We start from the raw sequence: 16,533 nt of genomic DNA, 5'->3' as shown, positions 1-16,533 counted from the left end.
ACAAAAGGAAAGGAAGACTAAGAGGGGATAAGGAGTTAAACCAGAATGGTCAGTGGGTAGCACAGGCTCTGTAGCATGCACATTTGGGACATGTCCTTTAAAGGATTAGGTCTAGGACAGGGGTGTCCAAACTTTTTGCAAAGAGGGCCAGATTTGGTGAGGTGAAAATGTGTGGGGGCCGACCATTCAGCCTGACATTCATTGAACCATTAACATTAACTGCAAATGAACTATTTTATGAAATTTTTATTGCAAATGGCATTTTTATTGTAAAATCTTCTTTTCTTCACACAGAACACAAATAAATCTAAACAAGTTTTTACCAAAATCACTCTGCCTTTCATATTTGAAGACCATATAAAATGAAGAAAAAAAAAACTTTCGGGATGATTAAACATATCTAGGTTCATTTGAAACATTACATATTATTCACTATTAAATTCAAAACATGTGAACAGGAGAATAACACTAACAATTATCTTATTCAGAAGTACAAAACATTGAGGGCCATATGAATCTGTGTATCACTCGTTCTTTCGTTTTTCAATTGACCATCAAAAATCAAAAAACTAAAATATATTTGATTTTGAATCAGATATCAAAAAAAAGGCGTGTTTTTCAGTATTTCAATTTTAGACTTGGATCAAAAATACGAAATGGAAAAACGGGCTGCCAGACCGAATTTGATTTTAATATTTAATTTGTTGGGTTTACGAGGCCGGGTTTGATTGTCAATTGAAAACAAAAGAACAAATGATACACAGATTGAAATGACTCAGTGCATATTCAAAACTGTGGTTTTGATCATCACAAAAAAAATCAATCAACTGAGATTTTAGAATGTATTCACCTCAGAAGACTAAACAAATAACTTGCCTGCACTAACGTGAAGGGTGATACTGAGATCTCAACAGCAGTAAATAGGCTAGATCTGGCTCAAAAACAGTGATTTTGATGCGCAAGATGTCATGCAGGTGAGAGTCACTTAGTCTCGTCCCCACACGGTTCTTGTTAATGTTCATAACCGAGAATGTCTTCTCGCACAAGTATGTCGAGCCAAACAAGCTCAGCATTTTCTTAGCAATAGGTCGAATCTCTTGTAACCTGCCTTTATCCAGCTGGCGGTAAAAGTTGACAAAAGGGAGTTATTGGTGCTGACTGCAGGTGGTGTGGAGTGTCATCAGGGTCAACGGAGAAAGGAGAGGAAAAATGCGTGATCTCCTTTTCAATAGCTGCAAAATCCCAAAAACGCTGTTGAAACTCCTCAGCCAGAAATGAGATGTCTGCTGCATGCCTTCTCATGTGTGCATTGATATTGTTCTGTGAAAAACTGGTCATTACTTCCTGCAGCGATGGGAAATGTGTGGTATTGGGCTGCGTTTGTGACAGGTGCCTTTGGAAAAGTAGCAGCTTGGTCGCAAAGGCTTTGATGTGTGAATACAGTTGGCTTACCACTGCATTTTGCCCCTGAAGGCTACTGTTCAGCGGGGTTTTATAGCTTTGCCTCCTTCTTCACTGACTTTGTTACAGACTAGGGTTGATAATCCACTTTGCTCGCCAGCCATGGCAGGTGCGCCATCCTTAATAATCCCAGTGACTTTATTTCATGGTAGTTTCATGTCATCTCCGGTGGAACAAACAGAAACAAATAAATGTGTTCCTCTTGTTTGGTCCTTAAGGCTCTGGAGGTCAATAGGCTCTTCACTCACGTTCATTTCATTGTCCACTACTCTTAAAAAAAAATCAGCAACTGAGCCGTGTCAGATGCATCTGTGCTTTCGTTGCAGGCTAATGAAAAAAAGTTATCATATCAGATGAAACGTCTTCAATTCTCCGTACCACAGTGTTACAAGCCAGGCAAACATTGGCAAACTCTTTCTTCTTCTCAGGACAAATTTTCTCCACCATTATCATCACGCAGTCTTTAATAAATTCACGCTCAGTAAAAGGTTTGCAGTGCTTGGCAATCAGTGTTGCTACCTCATAGCTAACCTTTGTGGCATTTTCATTTCACTAACAGGCTCTTGTGAAAAAGTGCTGCTGTGCTGCCAAAACAGCTTTCAGTTGCTTCAAGTTTTCTCCGCGTTCGTTCCAAGTTAGCTTGTCGTAGTTAGCATGTTTCATCTGGTAGTGCCTCTTGATATTGAATTTCTTGAAAACAGCCACAGTCTCTTGGCAAATTAGGCAGACACAGTTGTTTCGTATTTGTGTGAAAAAATACTCCAATTATCACTTGTCCTGGAAACGGTGGCCCTCGCTGTCAACTTTCCTTTTTTAGTTTCAGTCACCATTTTTGAAATGGGCTGGAAAGGATCACACAAGGGTCACACGGCGACAGTGCTGCCACAGGTCTACTGCCATCTTCTGGTGAAATACAAAATACAGGTTTTTTGTACTCGTGTATTTTATACTGTGGTCAACAGTGCTGGTGGGCCGCATATTAGTGATTTTATGATGGAGGCTGCGGATCGGTGGAGATTTGAACACGGGCCGCAGTTGGCCCCTGGGCCAGACTTTGGACATGCCTGGTCTAGGAGAACTGGCAGGAGGCCAGATGTAGCCCTCAAGCCTATTAGGTGGAAGGAGATAGTTACAAACAGGGAACATCCTGAGAAGACAAGCAGCAGAAGAGATGCCTTGGAGAATTTGGTTATTCTATTACCGTACCCAGTAAATTATAATTTTTAACCAGACTCACAAAAAAGATGCATAAAGTAAACTTTGTGATTCTTTAAGAATGGTCTATCCTGAAGCATGTTTGACCTTAAGTAAAATTTTAATATTTTTTCTGAAAGACTTTACCCCTGAGGCTGCTATGACTGGTATTGTCAAAGATGTGTGCAGAGCAATAAAAAACAGTATCTCCTTGTCATTCAGGGAAATACTGTACAGGGTGGTCCAGATCTAATTATGCAGATCCAGATCGTCTGGATGACTTTGATTTATGCGGGAACAATTCCATTTCGGCGCGAAGACAATTCTTCATGTCGTCATTTCTTGATGGTCCGGGATTTTTCAGGTGATTTTCTATGTAATAAACTTAGTAAGTTATCGTGTAATGAAAATTGCATAATTAGATCTGGACCACCCTATATATTCCAGCATTTCAAAGTCAAGCAAGTAGTTATCTTTTTCTGTTAATTTACATCCTATCATTTTAGAAGTGGTATATTTTTTCAAGTGACTAATTAGTGAGATGAATAGTTTATCTTAGAAATTTTTGTAAACCCAGTGCTAAAATTATTCTAAAGACATTCAGACCTAATTTATGGGACCTTTGTGTAACAGTAGTCTGAAGATAAAATTCTCATGCCTTCCTACCAGTCATTGTTCACACTTGTCTTAAATGCCACAAGTACTTTCCCTACAGTATGCTTGTTAGAACCTATTATTGTGCGCAGTTGTGTTTTACCCTAGAAATTGACAAATCAGTTTATAGACTCTATTTAGTAATGAACATCTTCATAAGTATACTGTATAACAGATTACTATAACACAACACATCAACATAGACATAATAAACTGACATCACAAAATCATTTCCAATTTTCCAATAAAAAAAGTTGCTGATTGTGGTCAGAATTGGAATTCTAATTTGGTCCACTCATGAATCCAAAGCTGATGTTACCTCATGTGACTTCTAGTTATTGGGTTAATCAGACTTGCCGACCGCAGATGTGCTGATCTTGTAGCTTGACCATGTTAATTTAAACAATGGAAAATTGCTGGGCATGTCACATTTGGCGATACAGTACTAAGCTTCCAGCACAGTCTCGTTCATCTTTTTGTGAAGAAGAAGAATTATATGCCTATTTAGTCATTTGTTCTAATTTCAGTGGAAAGACATGTAAATGGAACACTGATGGATGAAGCAATATGTGAAGTCTGTGATGGAGCCAGGCCCTCATTTTCAATCCCCAATGTTTCTGAAAACAGGTGAACTACCTTTAAATAATGGAGAATAACTGACTAGCTACAGAGTTTTCTGTATTATAAGCACATTGCACAGAATGCATTTGAAAGTTTAGCATCAGTCTTATAGTTTCTTTTGTAACAGGTGTGTCAGATGTCAGGAATCATTTATAAACACCACACAGTCCTGCGAGTGTAGCCTGCCAAATATACATGTAAGTATGACTGATGCCAGTTTTGACATGATCTAACTGGAAATTTTTTTTAGTAGATAAGGACATGAAATCCATGCTTTTTAATATTCATACCTTTTTTCTTCTCAAATCAGTCCAATGTTCCAGCCTTTTAATGTTGTATAAAATGTTATATTAAAATTTTCAACAAGCCTTATAAGTAAATACTATATGTTAAAAATATTAAAGTGAGAGGGGAACTGCAATGTGAAGGGGATTAAAAAATCAGCATGGGTACTAAAGATGAGAGATAAAGCCACAAGTGTTTTAGTGCAAATACTTGGAACAATAAGAGCTATTAATTTTCAGTAAAACATTTCTGTTCTGATGTTTACATGTTTGTTGAATTTTCCTTATTTTTTCTTGTTTTTAAGGCAGGAGGTTTATGTTTTTCTCAGAGTAATTTAAACCTTCCTGCAGGAGCAGTCTCAAATATCAACTACCCACAGCTGGTACGTATTTATTAATATCAAGTTTCTGTGATTGCTGTAGGGCTATTCCGGTCATAAATATTTTTACGTTTTTGCATTATTTCAACCTAATAATTATTATTACAGCCACCTCTTCTAATTTGTGTGGGTTAGGAAAGGAAGATTTGCTAATAATACTTGGACCCCTTAACTGTGGTAGAGCTTATAACAGCAGGATATGTTTATAGTTTATATATATATATATATATATATATACACACACACTTATTCTGACGGTTATTAACCTGTGCTGGCATGCATGTGGCCTGACATTAATGAGTTGATTGCAATTTAGGTGAGTGACAAGTGCAAGGTATCATCTGGGTTTGGTCATATGAATAAAAAAGAGATGGGCAAGCAAGAGAGCAAAATAAATCAAGAGAAAGGAAATCAAGAAAGGCAAGGGCCAAGAAGGATGACTAGAGCTTGTGAGAGAGTAAATTTAGGGTAACCTAGCATTCATCTTATGCAATAGCCTAAAGGGTCAGATACCTGTTCAAGCATAAAAGAACACCAAGTAAAGGCCAATTGAACAACAAAGACAACAGTGTTTTGATCAGAACTGAATATAATGTATACTGGACATAAAAAATATGTGATAAACTAACAGGCTGCATATGTCTAATTAATCTTGTACATCTCCTGATTTGACAAGATATTAAACAAATAGAAATTTTACAGTTGTTTAGTTGGTGTTCAGTTTCATTTATTAATAACTTAATAAACCTTTGCCAGGTATTCAGTGGTGTGAAATGATGTTTTTCTTTAAATTCTTTATAAAATTTGTGCTGAAACAGTGAATAAAATCAAAAATATTGTTGAACTTTTTTTTCTTTAATAATTTGTATCTTGTCAATATAAATATCTGTGTAAAAGTCATATGTATAACATTAATTTAGTCATAAACTTGTAGTCACTGGAGAAATGTCTAGTTACTTTCAAACCAGAGGTATTTCTGTTAGCATTCTTTGCTCTCTAATTTCTGTACATTTCCCATAATCAACAAATTTCATAGTAGTCGGATAAATAGTCACATGAAAATGTATGCATGCTTGTACAGAGTATTTATGGCCTTTAGTTATGTTTGTCATATTTTGACTTGTTTGTTAAGATATGTCTCAAATTTTGTATCTTAATCTGATTAAAGGCACATTTGTAACAGTATTTTTTCATATAAATTTTCAGGCAATTTCAGTCCATTCAGCTTGGTTTGCTAAATATTTGCAAGCTTCAGCAGCTGCTTGTCTGGTAAGATTTAAAATATACTGAAATAACTTATTTTTTTCCTTCTAAAATATATAAAATTTGAAAAGTATTTTTTTTAATACAGCGTATGGTAGAAAACAAATGCATGCAACAGAACAACCACATAACCAATTGTGAAGCATTTATTGTTGCTTGTCATATTTAGCCTTTTGGGGTATTTCTCTAGGTTACTGTACATTTTGTATTATCTTACTGTCACTTATACATTATCAGCCTGTCTTGGTCTTTTTCCTCACTCTTGAGAAATCCTTGATATAATAATAATAATAATAGTAATAATTATTTACATTTATATAGCGCTTTTCTCACTACTCATCTACTAAATCTTAAATTTTCCACGCCATTGTGGCATGGCTGGGACTTTACCTCTCAACTGTCTAATTTAATTTATTCCCTTGTATCCCAATTACATTCAAATTACATCCAGAAAATAGGTTCAGCATTTCTTTTCATCATTATAGTGTGCCAGGTGGGTTTGTAATGATGCATGTATTTTTAATTAAACCGCTTTTTTTTTTTTTTTGCATGATTGTTCCAATTAATTTCTGGCTAAAAAATGTGACCATAGTGAGTATAGGTATCTGTCCTGAATGTTCCCCATATTGATAAACAGATGCAGCCTAATAAACTTAACATGAATACCAACAGCATGCTATCTACCTGCTGCTCAACTTTATGTTCCTTTCAGTGCAGATCATGTCCAAATTTTCAGTATATGTTGGTGAGAAAGTATATATATATATATATATATATATATATATATATATATATATATATATATATATATAATATATAACCATACTTTCTTTTGCTAAGATTTTATTGATTGATGAAAAGTGCCCACGCTTTTATTTTTTGAGTGATGTATGAGAGACTTATTTTTTACTTTTTAGTACAGTTTTTAACTTAATATAAGCGTGGCTTTTAAAAAGTATTTTTTTATATATATATTATTTTCAACTTTTTATTTTGGGTTTGTTTTAGTATAATTTTGTAATCAATATTTTAACACTTCCTTTATTATTTCTATCTGTTACTAGCGCCATCTATTGGTGAAACCTTGAACTATTCTTCATATGAAAATTTAATTTCTTAATTAACATGGATTAATTGATCAGTTAGTGAAACTGATTATTGATTCGTGTATTGTCATCGGAAGTGAGTAAGTGTGCAAATTTTCAAGTCATTTGGACAACAAGAAGTGGGTTTAATATCGATTGCAAGATTTCCACCAGACAACAAACAGGTGCAGCTAAAAGAAGTGTGGTAACGTGGTAATAAAAAGAAATAGAAAATAGATTGTAACTGTTGCTTTAACAGCTTTTATCACTGCCATTTCTGTATGGAGAAACCTAAACACATGAAGAAACAGCTAGAATTAGTAAGATGTGTAGTATTTTGGTGCAAAACAGGCGTTTGACAATTTCAAAAGGTTGAGAGGGATCTCTGGTTATCTGTGTCAACATCCATCCACAAAATTCTTTCTGAAAAATATGTGCATGGTGAATGACATTTACTTGAATAAACCTGTCCCTATTCCAGACTCAAAATAAGTTTATTCCAAAAAACAATAAAACAAAAAAACTAAAGAATCTGCCAAAATGGATAAAAAGGAGTATTATTTAAAAAGTACAACTGAAAAGATCACTGTACAAGAAAATGTTTTAAAAATCCAGATAATTCTTACATACAGGATTACTCCAAGAGATCAAAAAATACATTTGAAACATTGAAAGAGAAACAAAAATTGGTAGAGAAGCCAAAAAGAACAGCAAGGATTCTTTTCTCCAGTAAAAAGACAATAGAAGATAATTTAGAAACCATAGGGAGATGAATGGACAAACCATTGAAAATGAGAAGGAAATAGCAAATTAACTAAACAAATATTTCACACAAGTATGTATAAAAGAAGAAACAAGTGGAATACCTCATGCAAAAATAAAAACAAACGGAGCTCATAGATTTTAAAATAGAAGAGTCAGATGTGCTTCATGCCCTCAATATGTTGAAGACTAATACAACCTCTAGACTGTATTGAGAGAATCAAAAGATGTTATCTATAAACCCTTATTAAGCACATTTCAACAGTCACTTCAGAAAGCAGAAGTACCTGAAAACTGGAAAGTTTCAAGTGTGACTCCAATCTTCAAGAAGAGAGACAAAATGGATCTTAGTAATTACAGATTAATTAGTCTTACTTCTGTGCCATGCAAAAGTTTGGAAACTATAGAAATAAATTAGAACATTCCCTAAATGAAAATAATGTTCTAAGTAACAGCCAGCATGAGTTTATAACAGGAAGGTCCTGTCAAACTAATCTTTTAGATTATTTTGAAAAAGCAACCAGAATAGTTGACAAAAACAAAACATACAACATAATTTACCTTGAGTTTCAAAAAGCTTTTGATACAGGCCCACACCCAAGATTAATTCTGAAACTAGAAGCTGTAGGCATCAGACGTTACTTACAAAACTGGATCTCTGTTTGGTTAACTGACAGGAAACAAAGGGTACAGATAAAAGGAGAATGGTCCATATTGAGCAATAATCATCAGTGGAGTCCCTCAGGGGTCTTTCCTTGGACCATTACTTTTTATACTAACAACATGGATTCTGGTATAGTTTGTAAACTTCTCAAATTCACAGATGACACTAAAATTGGAGGGATGGCATACACAGAGGAGTCAGCAAAAAATATTCAAAAAGACCTGAACAACCTTCAAAACTGGGAGAACATCAGGAAAATACAGTTTAATGTAGAAATGTGCAAAATGCTATGCGTGGGCAAAAGGAACATCAATTATACATTCACTGCCCACTTTATTAGGTACAACTGTTTGTTAATGCAAATATGTAATCGGTCAATCACATGGCAGTGGTTCAGTGCATTTAAGCATGCAGACATTGTCAAGATAATCTGCTGAATGACATAGAAAATATTTAAAAAATTATAAAATTGTGTAAAATTGTTGATATTCAGTATCTGGTTTTGATTATGCTTGTTTTTATCAGACAAAAACAAAACCAAATAATAAACTATGTTGTGTAGTGTAATAAACTTCCACTAAACTCGTATTATTTCCAAACTCATTAAGTATACAGTTCTTTCTGATTGTGACACAAAAACTAAACTCCATAGTAGCTCTTTAAATTTACCATAATTACTAAAACTGAAACTAATATATATAAAAATAAAATAGAAATGTCTTTGTAAAATAAAAACTAAACTAAAACTAAAAATACAAATTGAAGGAAAACTAAAATTAATTTCCAAGTAAGGTCAGAAAAACTATAGAAATAAAAACTAATATAAAAAGGCAAAACTATAATAACCTTGGTGGAACAAGAAACTCGCATCATGGATGTGCAGCTGACAAATCTGCAGCAACTGCATGATGCTGTCATATCATCCATCCATTATCCAACCCGCTATATCCTAACTACAGGGTCACAGGGGTCTGCTCGAGCCAATCCCAGCCAACATAGGGCACAAAGCAGGAAACAAACCGTGGGCAGGGTGCCAGCCCACTGCAGGCTGTCATATCAATATGGACTAAAATCCCTGAGGAATGTTTCTAGAACCTTGTTGAATCTTTGCGACAAAAAATTATGGCAATTCTGAAGGGTAAAAGGGGAATCTAACCCAGTACTAGCAAGGAGTACCTAACAAAGTGGTCGATGAGTGTCAATATAAGATGAAAGATACTGTCATACAAGTAGCAATTTCTGAAAAGGATTTAAAGGTATATGTTGACGCAACATTTTCATCAACTAAGCAATGCACAGAAGCTATTAAAAAGGCAAATAAGATGTTAAGTTATATAATAATAAAACTGTTGAGTTTAAGTCAAAGGATGTTATGCTTAAACTGTATAATGCAAGCTATTTAAGACCTCATCTGGAGTATTGTGTGCAGTATTGTGCACTTGAAGATGTGCAGAGGAGAGCAACCAAGTTTATACCAGCACTTAAGGATATGTCGTACTCTGACAGACTCAGAAAACTAACTCTGTTTAGTCCGAAGCATAGGAGACTGCATGGGGACTTCATCCAGGTGTTCAAAATCCTCAAAGCATTGATAAAGTAGATCCAGCAACATTATACATACTCAAGGACATCAGTGGGAAGTGCACTTAATACTGAAACCGGGAAGCACTTCTTTACACAAAGAGTTGTGGATCTCTGGAACGAACTACTGAGACATGTAGTAGAAGCAGAAACCTTGACAACCTTTGAGAAAAAACTGGATGCGATATTGGGACAGCTTAGCTATTAACTAAAAACAAATGGGCTTGATGGACTAAATGGTCTCCTCCTCTTTGTCAAATTTCTTATGTTTCTTGTGTATATGTGTCAGAGGACGTAGCTCCAAATAGTTACTAAGTTAGTTAAACAGGTGGAAGGAGGAACGGAGCAATGTTCACTAAGAAAATTTAGAGACAGAAGAGCAGATCATGACCAGTTTATCTTGTAGTCAAAGAAATATCTGTAGGAATTAAATAGTTTTAGAATATGGTGAGATCAATAGGGGCATTACCCTTGAAATGTTAGATGCTATCTGGGTAGAGATATTTTGTGACTGAAGCCATGCATAGAAACTGGGGTGATTATGTTATGAGCCCTTAAGGGCTTGAGTCAAAGATTGAAAATTGGTGAGGAAAGAGACCATTCCTGTCTTCCACATGTAAACATTTGAAAAGGGTGAAATACTAGGTTGTTGTACAGTGTTAGCCATTATGAATGTAGAGAAAAGCCAAGCAAAATGACACCTTTTATTGGCTAACTAAAAAGATTACAATATGCAAGCTTTCGAGGCAACTTAGGCCCCTTCTTCAGGCATCTTGCCTGAAGAAGGGGCCTGAGTTGCCTCGAAAGCTTGCATATTGTAATCTTTTTAGTTAGCCAATAAAAGGTGTCATTTTGCTTGGCTTTTCTCTAAAAGGGTGAAAGAAATTCAGGTTAGTAAAAACATTTGCCATGAGTGATAAATAATGTCTTGAACATGTTAATGAAAGTTACTCAGAACAACATTTAGTACATAACCTTTCATGGAAAATTCCAGCTCATTTCATCAAAAAAATCTTTTAGGCTAGCCAAAAAAATAAATCAAGATCCAGATCATCCAGGGTGCCTAGGTCCCCTCTTGTGAACTCTCCTCTTCATCTCAACCTACAGGTTTTCAATAGGGGGACTGAGACAGTCATGGCAGAAGCTTGATTTTGTGTTTCTTTAAACACTTTTGTTTAAATTTTGTAAAGCCCAGGTGTGTATCTGGACACAGACCGGCAGAGACACAAGTGCAATACACAACACTTTTATTCAAGACTGGGGAAGTGCTTTTCTTCTCTCCCCAGACCACAGTACATACAGCACAATTCTCATCCCTTTCTTCTCTTCTAATTCTGAGCTCTTCTGCCTCCACTCCATCTTTGAAAGCCTTGTCCTCTTCCACCCAACTCCTCAAATGGAGTTAGGCTGCTCCTTTTATTCTCCTGGGAGTGCTCCAGGTGGCTCATTAGCATTACCTGGAATCACTGCCAGGTGTAGAGAAAGTCCATTGTAGGGCTCTGCCCTGTGGGAATCCATGGTGCCACAGCTGTCCAGGAGGGCATTCCTCTAGCATCCCAGGGGAGGTATTGCCTCTGAGATTCTGTCTCTCTTGGTCTTTCCATCTAGCGGACGTTAGGGCCGGGTAATGGCCGAGGACACCCGTCAAAATTTCAAAGTATGTTTTGTATCATGGTCATTCTAGGAGATCCAGTGATTACACAGTTTTAGTTTTTTGGCAGATGCAGACAAAGTTAAACATAAATCTCCTGTTATTTCATGGAGTCAATTATGCCATGTGCCCTAGCAATGTTCCTAGGGGCTCTGGGGTAAAAATACCCCAGCAGCATCACAGAATGTCCACCATACTTGACAGTGGGGATCAAGTTCTTTTTTTGGTATAGCTGTCCTTCTTTATGTGCCAATCCTGCCTTGAGTGTTTATTGCCTAAAATCTCTAGTTTTGTTTCGCTTGACCATAAAACATTGTTCCATTGAAAAGTCTATTAGCATATAACAGACTCCTGGTACTTATGTTTGTAGATAAATAACAAAAGGTTTTTTCCTGGCATGCCTTCAAAATAATCTCTTGGCATGGAGGTGACATTTGATAGTAGTTTTAGACACATGGTGATCTAATGGTAATCCTTGGGGATTTTTATTTTACCTCTCGTACTATCCTTTTCACTGGGTGTGGGGACAAAATTAAACTTGGATTTTCTTCCAGACAAGTTTATAAGAATTCCATCTGGTCTGAACTTTGTAATTACTGGCATAACTGTAGATATGGGTATTTTCAGCCATTCCCTGACTTACAAAGGTCAATACGCTTTTTTTTCTCATTTGAATTGTGTGTTCTGTTATCTTTCACATTTTGAGGCATGAAAAAGGAAATTTGGCCTCGGTACCACCTCTTATTTATATATTGGTGAAACAGGACGTCCTGGAATACCGCTTGAAAGTTTTTACACACTCTTATCAAATTAAAGTCAGGTATAAATTGGAAAATATGCTTTAGTTACACTTTGTTAATACAAATTTCTAGAGGTGCCAATAATCTTGCCATTATTTTTGATAAAAATAATTATTTATTGATTGAACGTATGTATTTATGTGCTCCTGCCCATACTACACACTGTGATGGCCCAATGAAGAACTCCAGTAGCGACATCTCCTGAGCATCTAGCCAAACACAGGCAGGGGTTTTAGTAACGAATAATGACTAGAGGTAAGCCTGAATAAAGAGCCATTGAGCAGCTAGGTAATATTGACTTATCAACATTCAACATATACTCCACAATATAGAATGTAAGAACAAACGATGGCAGATGTATTTTGACAAATGAGGAGATTGTCAAATACTTACTTCTGCTCATAAGCAAACATTGCTTTTACCTCCTTTACATTAGTGTTTGGTTGAGGAGCACCACTTTCCAAAGTCGATGAGGCTCACTGTGGCGCAGTATTTTACCTACTGAAAACAAAAAATTGTGTGGCCAAAATGGAATTGTTCATCTTGCTCTTGATGAAAAACCTTTATTTGAGGATTGGAGGTCCATGTGTTTGCTAGTTAATGATAACAGTGGTGTAGTCCATACTAATTCTCTGTCTCCAAAGACCCATGTAACTTGTTGGTATCATTCTGCTTTACCATTGTATGCACAGCATTCAAAGGAAAGTGGCAAGTAACTCTGACAACCTCCTCTCTTCTGAGTGGATTAAAAGGCTGTTGTGTAAAACTATGGATATGAAGAGAGGGCCCATCCACTCTGTTCTCCAGACATCACCAAGTGTGAATGCCACATGTTCCTCAATCTGAAGAGCTACTACTGCGGAAAGTGCCCTATCAAGAGTAAAGCCATCATGTCAGCTGCAGAAGTGTGGTTGCACAAGAAAAATAAAGGGGTTTATTTAACAAACCCTTAATTGTTATAACAAGTGTTTTAGTATTCATGGGGGTTTCTGTTGGAAAATTTACATCGGGGTGATTAGTGCTGGGCAGTATACCGGTTCATACCAAAAACCATTTTTTATTTTTGTTATGATATGGATTTATCTTATACCGGAACACCGGTTTAAATAGCCTAAACAACATTCTGAACGTGGTGCAGCGGGAAACTGTTTAAGGGGAGACCATTTTCACTGCTGCACCGCAAAACAGGAATGCCGCAGAGTACATGCGTTAGTGGAGGTATTGAGCACTGAAAATGGAGAGAGAACATTCCTAAACGGAAGCTGTAGCAGACAATAAAGTTGAACATGATGACACAGAAGAACTTTTTAACGAAAAAAGGTGCCGTGTCTGTTGTCTGAAGATACTTTGGTTTTAAAAGTTCAGATACGGACCATTATGTTCCAATGTGTGAATACTGTTTCTATAGTACTGGACTACTGGATAATACTGCAAGCCAAATTGTACTTGTTTTATTTTTTTTCAATACTGTGTAATGTACCTGGTTACTGTGTAATAGTGTGACGATGCCGGTTCCCTACAGACTCCCTCTTCCCACATGGGAATCTGTTGAACCAACACCGTTGATAGTTATAACCGAGATGAGCTGAGAAGTCTCATTGAAGTCAGGGGGTGGTGGAAAGTGCTCAAATGCTTTTGTTAAAACCAGTCAAAAGTAAAACTGAAAGTGTCCATTGTGCAGTGTTCAGAAAAATACAGTACCCATATAAATAGCAAATCCATAAAACCAGTGAAATGTGGGGATAAAATCCATAATAAATAAATCCATTAAAATAGAGGTTAAAATGCAGTCTTTCCGATCGCAGCACACCACCTTCTGTCTCCAAGTGCACACCCTTTACGGGCGTTGCTGGCGGAGCCTTTGCAGCACAAACTGCTTTCTGCCAACTCCTGTGTTGGCTGCCGCCACACTGTGCAGTCAGGCCGTCCAAGATTGGCACACCTCCCGTCTTCCTCCGTGCTCACTCAGACACTCCTCAGATCCATTGGGTGGTCTTACATTTCGTTCGCCCCACTCTACACGCTTAGTTAGTGGGATGAACCAGCCCCTAGTTCGCCTAAGCCTCAGCTCTCTCACGGAGCCCCAGCTTGTGCTGCCTTCACCTTCCTGGTGTCTGGATCATCTCCCATGACTGCCTTTCCCCTTCTTTAACCTTCTTGCATTCTATCTTTTCTTTTTTGCTTTCCCCTATCCTGCCCGCTCATAAATATACATCTCCGTCGGCTCAGTGCCTTATTCACATGCCGCAGTAAGCCGAATCAATAGAGAACGATTGGGTGCGACTCGCCCCAATCACCTCATCAACTCCCAGCAGTCGTGCAATCGCGCCCACGGAGACGAACTGGATTTAAAAACAGACCTTTTTTTTTTTTTCTAAGCCCCAGACCCACTATGCCACAAATAGCATTATAAATGCAAGTTGCAGTTTTATTATTTATGTATGTAGCTTAGCTTGAAGCAAGGTCCATATTAATGTAATTTGCCTTAATGACGGTTCAGTTGTTAAAGATGTCATCACCAAGTTGCTCTTGTTTTATTTTATTTTATTTTGGTGAATACTGTGTAAAGTACCTGGGCTTGAAGTTTTGAAGTAATAGTATTATTACTGGAAGTTGCACTATTATGTTTTTATCTATAATAATAAAAGGCAAAGCCCTGACTGACTCACTGACTGACTGACTGACTCATCACTAATTCTCCAACTTCCCATGTAGGTAGAAAGCTGAAATTTGGCAGGCTTATTCCTTACAGCTTACTTACAAAAGTTAAGCAGGTTTCATTTCGAAATTCTATGTGTAACGGTCATAACGATCAACAACGTCTGCCATATTGAACTTTCTTATTCATGGCCCCATCTTCACGAAATTTGGTAGGCGGCTTCCCTGCGCTAACCGAAACCGATGTACTTACTTATTTCAATGGTATGACGCCACTGTCGGTCGCCATATTGAACTTTCCAACGACACCAATTTTCAAACTTCCTGTGTAGGTAGAAGGCTGACCCCATCTTCACGAAATTTGGTACGTGGCTTCCCTGAGCTAACCAAAACCGATTTACGTACTTATTTCGGTGGTATGACACCACTGTCGGCCGCCATATTGAAGTTTCCAACGTCACTAATTCTTCAACTTCCCGTGTAGGTAGAAGGCTGAAATTTGGCAGGCCCATTCCTTACAGCTTACTTATAACAATTAAGCAGGTTTCATTTCGAAATTCTATGCTTAACAGTCATAACAGTTAACAACATCCACCATGTTGAACTTTCTTATTTACGGCCCCATCTTCACGAAATTTGGTAGGCGGCTTCCCTGAGCTAACCGAAACCAATGTACGTACTTATTTCGGTGGTATGATGCCACTGTCGGCCGCCATATTGAACTTTTCAACAGTCTTTGTTACTTATGGGCCCATCTTCAAGAAATTTGGTACACGGGTTCCCAACGCTAACTGAATCCTACTTATGTACATATATACGTCCATAGCCTGCAGCTAGGTCACCGTGTGAGGCGGCGTTGGGTCTCCCATCCCAACGCCTCCCACGTTGTTGGCTGCCTGCCTGTATAAGGCCGTCCGTCACTCCAGTCTCTACATTCCCTTCCTTGCTTCGCCACGGGATTCACGTCTCCCTACTGATAACTACAGCCTTTTTGTTAAATCCACGGCTTCTCCGCTGTTTTATTGTTTGTTTATTACAATTATAATTATTGTATAGGTATTTTACACTTACTTTACATTGCTCAGGTACCCATTTCCTTTATCATTCCAACCCCCATTACCATGTCTATTGAGATGATCACTATCGATCAAAGAACTATCACTTACCGAGTGGTTTCCATGCCCGGAGATACCACCTGCTCTTTTCCATTCTCTTTGTTACATATTGCACGGCCATATCAGGCTCACTCTTGATATCCAGAGGAACATTGTGTCTTATGTATTGAATGACTGGGACAGGTTCAATGTGTGGACGGATGACGGTACAGGAGATAATTCTACTACACAGGAGCACTATAAGAGTGAAATGTTTAAGCCCTTCACCTATGGTTCTGCATGTGAGTTGATGGCTGCCGCTGAATTGTTCGGTTGTCGCTTTCAAGTGTACCGAAATGGCCAAATATTTTACACCTTTCG

General features: G+C 37.2%; 1 protein-coding gene across 3 annotated transcripts in view; it reads left to right on the top strand.

Moving 5' to 3' along the window:
- The window catches only part of tmem67 (transmembrane protein 67), a 160,888-nt gene that overhangs the window by 55,615 nt on the left and 88,740 nt on the right, over positions 1 to 16,533 (top strand). For all 3 annotated transcript variants that reach the window (XR_005630735.1, XM_039737301.1, XM_039737302.1), the window contains exons 4-7: positions 3,837 to 3,936; positions 4,058 to 4,127; positions 4,520 to 4,597; positions 5,801 to 5,863. Coding sequence is in view for 2 of the 3 variants with exons in the window: in XM_039737301.1 (XP_039593235.1) it covers positions 3,837 to 3,936; positions 4,058 to 4,127; positions 4,520 to 4,597; positions 5,801 to 5,863 (311 nt within the window). In the remaining variant the exon portion in view is untranslated. The remainder of the gene's footprint in view (positions 1 to 3,836; positions 3,937 to 4,057; positions 4,128 to 4,519; positions 4,598 to 5,800; positions 5,864 to 16,533) is intronic.

The sequence above is a fragment of the Polypterus senegalus genome, chromosome 15, assembly GCF_016835505.1.
Source record: "Polypterus senegalus isolate Bchr_013 chromosome 15, ASM1683550v1, whole genome shotgun sequence".
Classification (NCBI taxonomy): domain Eukaryota; kingdom Metazoa; phylum Chordata; class Cladistia; order Polypteriformes; family Polypteridae; genus Polypterus; species Polypterus senegalus.
The sequence above is the reverse complement of the archived record's forward strand: the minus strand, read 5'-3'. Positions and strand labels throughout refer to the sequence as shown.